The 8,944-nt window shown below is 38.7% G+C and overlaps 1 protein-coding gene across 1 annotated transcript in view; it reads right to left on the reverse strand.

Moving 5' to 3' along the window:
* Window positions 1-722: 722 nt before the first annotated feature.
* The window catches only part of LOC128688701 (Y+L amino acid transporter 2), a 106,289-nt gene continuing 98,067 nt past the window's right edge, over window positions 723-8,944 (reverse strand). Inside the window, exons 9-10 of the mRNA XM_053776682.2 lie at window positions 1,360-1,534; window positions 723-1,036 (exon numbers count right to left, since the gene is read on the reverse strand). Of these exons, the coding sequence (XP_053632657.1) occupies window positions 978-1,036; window positions 1,360-1,534 (234 nt within the window). The 3' untranslated portion in view covers window positions 723-977. The remainder of the gene's footprint in view (window positions 1,037-1,359; window positions 1,535-8,944) is intronic.

Below are 8,944 nucleotides of genomic sequence, written 5' to 3' on the forward strand. Positions count from 1 at the left end.
ACTAACGACGCATATATAGTCGTACATTTATGTTATTAAGTAGATTAATTAAAAAAAAACAGTAACTGTTCCTCTGATTAAAAACAATATAATAATGATTATTAGCAACTTCAAATTCTGAAAAATTATAAATATTGTTTTTACAGGTATTGAATGAAAAGAATATGTTCAGAGTAGCGTCCAGGAACACTGTCCTTCTCATGAGATTCCCTAACTTTATTAAGCAACTGGAAATAAATTAATAAGGGTTATTCTTGTAATACTGTCAGGAGAAACCCTGCTTCTGGTAATTAGATTGGTTTGAGATGAATTTTCCAGTGTAAGTTTTAGAAAAGTAATAACCTTTCCAGAAATTAATTCTGATTTAGAAAGAACATAACAATTTCTTATATGTTCTAGTAGGTTTACAGTAGCATTGGGATAATGAGTAGAAAGAAGAGATTCAGTTTAAATGAACATGCGAAAAGACTATGTAAACCGTACCACGGGCGGGGATAAAACCCGCGATCAGAGAGTCTCAAAACTCCAGACCGTCGCGTTAGCCACTGGACCAGCTAGCCACAATAAGATTCATCCAACTAGGTATATTTCTACACCATAGGAAGGTTAGCATAGGCACCACAGTGACCACAAATGCAAGTTTTTACAGACGAATCTCCAGCTAGCGTGGCCGTCCCCTTAAAGCCGTTAACATGACAGACTGATCGCGGGTTTCATCCCCACCCGTGGTATGGTTTGTTTGCAATCGTGTCATTACGATTTCGTGACTCAAGACTATGTAATTGAACCAGCACACATTTTAGTAATTGAAACCAGAGAAAAAAATAGGCAAAATTATGTGAAGCTGTACATTAAATGACGGTCATTGGAATGCTAAACATTAGGACCCGTGTCTCCTGACACGGGTCCTAATATTACATATACCTAATCAGTCGTTAAACTTTATGTAAGAATGTTTCCCTGATGAGTAAATTGTGTTAGTCAGCCTTCTCAGGAGCGCATCTCAGCAGGTTCTGACACATGTAGTTCACTTTATCTGTAATACAAAAAGAACGTAACTTAACCACTCTGTACGTTCAGCATTCATCCGATGCTCTTATCTATTTATTAGGTAATAACAACGTCACAAGTTTCGTCTGTTATTCATTATGTATTCATTAATAATTGCAATTTATTTAAGTTTAACTATGATATACTTGCATATAATAAAATTTATATATTTTTTTCTATGTATACATTCAAAACAAGTATTATCAACATGAAAGAAAACGAGGTCATGTCAGTCCGTGAAGACTACCTAGAACATTTTTAACTTTTTGAGTTGTGTTTCATCAGCTCTGATTAGCTTAACCAGCTTACCCATGGCATCCTTGAAGTGTGGTATTGTTTTCATGTGGCTGGAAATGTAGTAGATAAGGAGTCCGGTAAGGATGAGCCCCACGGATACAGCCATCTCCAGGGGTTGCTTCACTACCGGCATTACCGCCACTACAATGCTGAGTGCCAAGTACATGATGGGGAACCCGAGCCAAACCTACAATGACAAACATGTTTGTACATGAGTAATAATCGCTAAGCACTTAGACAAAAATGGCTACAGCGAATTTTTTTGGAAAAGACAAAAGTATTGATTTTAATATGAATATTAGTTTATGGTTATATAAATTAAATTAATTAATAATTAACAGAATTTGTGAAGAGTTTAAGCTATGCCTGACATATCATTAATTTCACTCAATATGTGACCTGTTTTTAAGGTTAGTTGAATTAACGACAAAATGTTAGGTAAAAGGAAGTAAGTGCAACTAATGTGACGTTTCGCTCTCCAGGAACTTTGTCCAGCCGTTATATGCAATACATTCGCCATCAGCGCCGTTCTAGCCAGTTTGTATATGGAACACCTAGAAGTTCAACGCTTCGCCAACATGCCTAATTTGTAGTCCTGAGTTTTTTGACGAGGAATGTACATACACACACCAAACCTTCACTGATTTACATTTTCCTTCCTTTTTCATCAAAGACTACAAGAAAAGAGCTCTTCAGATCATTAATTCTTAACGCACTAACGCCACTCCTAACAAAGTTATCCTTCCCAACAGCCAGGTTCATTGAACGTTTCTAAAGTACTCGCACAAGCTAACACTAGAGTTGCTATCGCAACCAGTACTTCTATAAAGGATGTAACCAGGATAAAATCGAAGCACCATGAACAAGTCAATTCAGGGGTTTACATTATACCCTGTGGAGGCTGCGACAGAATATATGTAGGTGAAACAACAAGGAACCTCGAAACACGCCTCATGGAACACATTAATTATTAGAATCAATTATGGCTGATATTATTAGAAGTCATCTTGAAGAGTAAAATTTCATTAATGAATCTCAGCATGGATTCACGAAAGTCAGTTCCTGTATGACAAATTTACTGACGTTCTTCAATAAAACATTTGAGGCAGTAGACAGTGATAAAGAATATGGTGTTGTTTATTTGGATTTCAGAAAGCCTTTGATAGAGTACCTCACAAAAGACTTAAGAAAAGTGGCAGCTCATGGTATAGGAGGTAAGGTTCTAGCATAGATAGACGCATGGCTTACCAATAGAAAGCAGACAGTTTCCATTAATGGGGTCAGATCTGAATAGGGACTGGTCATTAGTGGCATTCCACAAGGATCAGTTTTAGGCCCATTGTTGTTCATAATTTACATTAATGACCTTGTTAGGTAAGACACATATGCAACAGTTAGACAACTTTATTCCGAAACGTTTCGCCTACACAGTAGGCTTCTTCAGTCGAATACAGAAAGTAGGCAGGAACAGTAGAGATGTGAAGACGATGTAATCAGTCCATCACCCTTAAAGTCGTAGAATTTGAGGTTGTCAGTCCCTCGGCCTGGAGAAGTTCAGTTCCATAGTCAGGAACTATCTGAAGATCAAGCGACAGTGCGGAGACTTAAATACTGTCGGAAGGAGAGGTGCAGGGTAGTAGTAGTAGTAGTAGTAGTAGTAGTAGTAGTAGTGAGAGGCAACTGAGAGGTCATGTCCCTCTCAGATCCAACCCTTCTCACTTGAAAAGCTTGTCCAAGGTGTTTTCTGTACCAAGATGCCACGTGTTGCAGTGTCTGACAAGATGAACATCAAAATGGTATACAATACCGACAGGTTGTTAGGTAAGACACATATGCAACAGTTAGACAACTTTATTCCGAAACGTTTCGCCTACACAGTAGGCTTCTTCAGTCGAACTGAAGAAGCCTACTGTGTAGGCGAAACGTTTCGGAATAAAGTTGTCTAACTGTTGCATATGTGTCTTACCTAACAACCTGTCGGTATTGTATACCATTTTGATGTTCATTAATGACCTTATTGAAAGAATTACAAGTGACATGAGCATATTTGCTTATGATACAAAAATAGGCCGAATGATTGATTCTAAAGAGGATACCAATGAATTCCAGGTGGACTTGGACAAATTAATGTCTTGGTCTGAAAAATGGCAGATGAGGTTCAGCGTGGACAAGTGTAAGGTCCTAATCCTGGGGAATGAGAATAACCCCAGAAGTTATGAACTAGGTTAAGTAGAGCTTGATCACACAGAGTGTGAAAAGGACTTGAGAGTCATGGTAAGCAGAAACCTGAAGCCTAAGTGTGCACAACAAGGCTAACAGATTACTAGGATTTATTTCAAGAAGTATAAGTAACAGGAGTCCAAAAGTTATTTTACAGCTCTATACATCACTAGTAAAGCCTCACTTGGATTATGCCTCTCAGTTTTTTTTTTTTTTTTTTTTTTTTTACTACAGAATGGATATAAATTCAATGGACTGAAGAAGTCACCACTCTTGGCGAAACGTTTCCTTTAATAAATATCCTGAACTGTACATAAGTGTCTTTTTCCACATCTTGAGGATATCTCTCCAAAAGAGAACCCGCAGTAATGAATTCAAATTAGACAAGTTTAGATTTAGAAAAGATACAGGAAAGTATTGGTTTGGAAATAGGGTAGTTGATGAGTGTGATGAATGGTTTGAAAAACCGACAAGTTGAAGATTGAGACACTTATGCAGCATATGGGAATCTTTATTCTGTGTGGCGAAACGTTTCCTGAATAAAGATTCCCATATGCTGCATAAGTGTCTCAATCTTCATCTAGTTGATGAGTGGAATAGTCAATGAGTGGAATAGTCCATCAATCTTGAAAAGATTGATGGACTGACCACATCGACTCAAGGTTGAGGGACTGATTACCTCATTCTCCTCCTGTTCTTCAAGATTCTCCTTTGTATGGACTGATGAAGCCACTGTGTGGCGAAACGTTTCCTCAATAAAGATACCCAAGAGTTGCACATGTGTCTAATTTATCAACATGTCGGTTCTCTGAACCATTCATCTACAAACCTGTCAGACACTGCAACTTCTTGGGATCTTAATACTTGGGAATTCTTCGCTTGCCTAATTCTTGGGTACGACCTACTTCAACATTGAACAAATGTTACACGACCTATGACTGCTTCACCTCTCCTGCCAACGGTTTATAAGCTCCTTCTCAGCACGTATGCCGTATTCTCTTCAAGATTGATGGACTGACCACATCGACTCAAGGTTGAGGGACTGATTACCTCATTCTCCTCCTGTTCTTCAAGATTCTCCTTTGTATGGACTGATGAAGCCACTGTGTGGCGAAACGTTTCCTCAATAAAGATACCCAAGAGTTGCACATGTGTCTAAATTGTTCTTATGTTCTTATACAGGGAAGGATGACTAAAATGATTCACTGTATAAGGAATCTCCCGTATGAAGACAGACTTAGATCCTTAAATCTTCACTTTCTTGAGAGACGTAGAATATGAGGATATATCATCGAAGGGGAATTTATAGGCGCATCAGAAGAGGAGAGGTTAACCTTACTGACCAATATGTTCAGCTTAAAAGAGAAGTAAAAAAAACGATTAGAAAGGCTAAACGTGACTATGAAATTAGAGTTGCTAATGAATCAAAGACTAATCCAAAGGGGTTCTTTCAAGTGTATAGGACGAAGGTGAAGGAAAAAGTAGGACCTCTGAAATCTGGGAATGGACAGCTGACGGATAATGAACTGGAAATGTGTTCCTTATTTAATGACTATTTTTTGTCAGTTTTTACACAGGAAGATGTAAATGAGATTCCAGTAATTAACAATTATTTAGTTCCTGATGAATTCAAGTTAACTAATATTACTGTCACGTGGGACATGGTTATTAAGCGGATAGACAAACTGAAACAAAATAAGTCCCCGGGACCCGATGAGTTGTTTTCAAGGGTACTTAAGGAATGCAAGATGGAGCTTAGTCAGCCATTAACGAGTGTATTCAATGCGTCCATCCTTACCAGTGTTGTGCCAGAGATGTGGAAGATGGCTAATATGGTTCCTATATTCAAATCAGGGGATAAGTCCACTCCTTCAAATTACCGTCCAATAAGCCTGACATCTATAGTGGGCAAGTTATTAGAATCAATTATAGCTGACATTATCAGAAGTCACCTTGAAGAGCATAACTTGATAAATGAATCTCAGCATGGATTCACGAGAGGTCGTTCCTGCCTGACAAACTTACTGACGTTCTTCAATAGAACATTTGAGGCAGTTGACAGTGATAAGGAATATGATATTGTTTATTTGGAATTTAGTAAAGCCTTCGACAGAGTACCTCACAAGAGACTCTTGAGAAAAGTGGCAGCTCATGGTATAGGAGGTAAAGTTCTAGCATGGATTGAGGCATGGCTTACCAATAGAAAGCAGAGAGTTACCATTAATGGAGTGAAATCTGAATGGGGATTAGTCACTAGTGGCGTTCGACAGGGATCAGTTTTGGGCCCTCTCTTGTTCATAATTTACATTAATGACCTTGATGAAGGGATTACTAGTGACATGAGTAAGTTTGCTGATGATACAAAGATAGGGCGTATAATTCACTCTGAGGAGGATATCAATGAACTCCAGGACGATTTGAACAAACTAATGTCTTGGTCTGAGAAATGGCAGATGAAGTTTAATGTGGATAAGTGTAAGGTACTTGCCCTTGGTAATGAAAATAACCCTCGAAGCTATAATCTAGGTGAAGTAGAGCTTGGTCATACAGAATGTGAAAAAGACTTGGGAGTCATGGTAAGCAGAAATCTAAAGCCAAGACAGCAGTGCCTCAGTGTGCGCAACAAGGCCAACAGATTACTTGGATTTATCTCAAGAAGTATAAGTAACAGAAGTCCAAAAGTTATTTTACAGCTCTATACATCACTAGTGAGGCCTCATTTAGATTATGCTGCTCAGTTTTGGTCCCCTTACTACAGGATGGACATAGACTCATTAGAGAACATACAGAGAAGAATGACTAAAATGATTTACTGTGTAATGAACCTCCCGTATGAAGATAGACTTAAAGCCTTGAAGTGTATAAGTGGATGACGGGCATTAACAAGGGAGACATTAATAAAGTACTGAGGGTGTCGAACCAGGTAAGAACCAGGAATAATGGATTTAAGTTGGATAAATTTAGATTTAGAAAGGATATAGGTAAGTACTGGTTTTCTAACAGAGTTGTAGATGCGTGGAACAGTCTTCCCAGTGGGGTGATAGAGGCTAGGACCTTGGGTAGCTTTAAGAAGAGATTGGACAAATATATGAGTGGGAGGGGCTGGGTTTGATTGGTGTTGGGGGGTGCGGGAGTTGTTTCTTGAGTAGCTTTAGGTAGATGTCGTCTTGATAAGGACCTGCCTCGTATGGGCCAGTAGGCCTTCTGCAGTGTTCCTACATTCTTATGTTCTTATGTTCTTATGTGTATAAATGGATGATGAGCATAAACAAAGGCGATATCCTGGGTATCTTTAAGTTCATTTACTCTTCATGTAACTGTTTGATGAAATAATGATACACTTATCAATTTTTTACGACTTTTTCTTCCACAAACTCTTGTGCTATTTTCACTGCATGCTGTTTTATAAATTATCCATCACTAAATGATTTCCTGTTTTTCATAAGCAACTTAACTTCATATGATACGTAAGACTCCTTTCCCAAAGTTTACATAGCATCTCGTGTTAATGACGTTTGCTTTTTAGGTTCATGAAAATATCACTGAGAGGGTACTGGGCATACTGTGAAATGTATCATAATGCCGCCTGAAATTATGTTCTTTCATCACAGAAACTGTCTGTTGATACACAAGACATAACTGCCTGTTGACACACATGACAAGATGTGACTCAGCTACATCCCAGAGGCAGACAGACCCATCCCGTCCTGTGGAGCTGTCCGTGGGGCATGACACTTACAGGACACGTCCCTACTCCGTATTAATCATAGTCATGGAGTGGCATGGAGTGGGATTCTCACTCTACTGAAACGTTGTCATCTAGTAACCATGTGTTACTTCACGGGCCAGTAGCTGGACCAACCTGGATGAAAATTTAAATGAAAACAGGAAAGTAATAACCTAAGATTTAATTTAATACTCTCTCCAGTAATTTCTATTTTATACTTCATGATTTGTCTTTTTTGTAGAATTATAAGAAGAATTTTTATTTAATATCTTTGACTTGGTAATGCATAAATATATATTTAAAAAATTTTAATGTATTACCATTGCAATTTCTCTAATTTCCAGACGTGCTTGGCCAGGTGTGGGTTCCAAACTAGTGCTGCATGAAAGTTAAGACACATGTGCAACATCTGGATATCTTTATTGTAGACGTTTCGCCATCCAGTGGCTTTTTCAATACAGATTCTAGGACATAATAGGAAGACAGTAGAACTATATACAAAAGATGAGGTAATCAGTCCCTCAACCTTGGAGTTAGTGTTCACAGCATCGTGGTGGTGGAGAATCTGGAGCAAAGGCAAGAAGACTGGCGGTTATATAGGCGTCAGTGGATAAGGACGGGCAGCAGACGAGGGCATAGTCACTGGTAGGCGGGATTCCCCAGTGGAAGTAGGTCCTTCCCAAAGAGATGGGTTAGTTGCAGCAGCCGTGAAGAAGGTCTTGTAGATGTCCTCTGAACCAAGATTCCATGATGTTGCAGTGTCTGACAAGTTGTGCAAGAAAGGTATAAAATACCGACAATATGAAAGTTAAGACACATGTGCAACATCTGGATATCTTTACTGTAGACGTTTCGCCATCCAGTGGCTTTATCAATACAGATTCTAGGACATAATAACCCATCTCTTTGGGAAGGACCTACTTCCACTGGGGAAGTAAGCCAAGCAAGATCCTCAATGACGTTATTGTCTCCATGTGCTGTACCGCTCTGTGCTGCCATTAAAACGCTGGTCAGAGTGAAAATCACCATCCTTGTGGTATACTTGTGGCTTATTAAGCCACCCAGGCTTATTAAACCACCCAGGCTTATTAAGCCACCCAGGCTTATTACCACGTGAATGCCTAGTGGCAGCCAGACGCGCAAGCGGAACACCAGGTCAGTCAGTGCGCCCACGCCACCATCCACACAAAGCCTGAGGCCAACCACATGTGCCATTCATTTACCTATATTTCGGGATTATACCGTCCTTCTCGTCTTGTCGTCACTTCCAGCTATCAATCAAGTCATTGTAAAGTAATTTTTTTATATAGAGGCATTTATTTTATTTGGAGACATTTGCGTGTGTTGAGACATTTTCTACATCTACAGTGAATTTTATGTTATTCAGAGACTCTTGTCTTCTAGTATAAAATTTTTGTTCTTTACTTCTGTGTTCCATGTGACTCAATAATCTGCAATTATTTCCTAGTACCGTGTTATCGTTCATTTTTTATTATTTTTTTTTATGTTTGTTATCGTTTCCAATTCTCTCCAACCTGAAGTAATATTTTCTCAAGTACACATTTATTATTTGTCTATTGTGTTCAGTATTTTGCTCATTTCTGTGTCATTCACTCCTTGTAAACTGCTTATTTTTTTTACCGTCTGTGT

Source organism: Cherax quadricarinatus, chromosome 13 (assembly GCF_038502225.1).
Source record: "Cherax quadricarinatus isolate ZL_2023a chromosome 13, ASM3850222v1, whole genome shotgun sequence".
NCBI lineage: Eukaryota > Metazoa > Arthropoda > Malacostraca > Decapoda > Parastacidae > Cherax > Cherax quadricarinatus.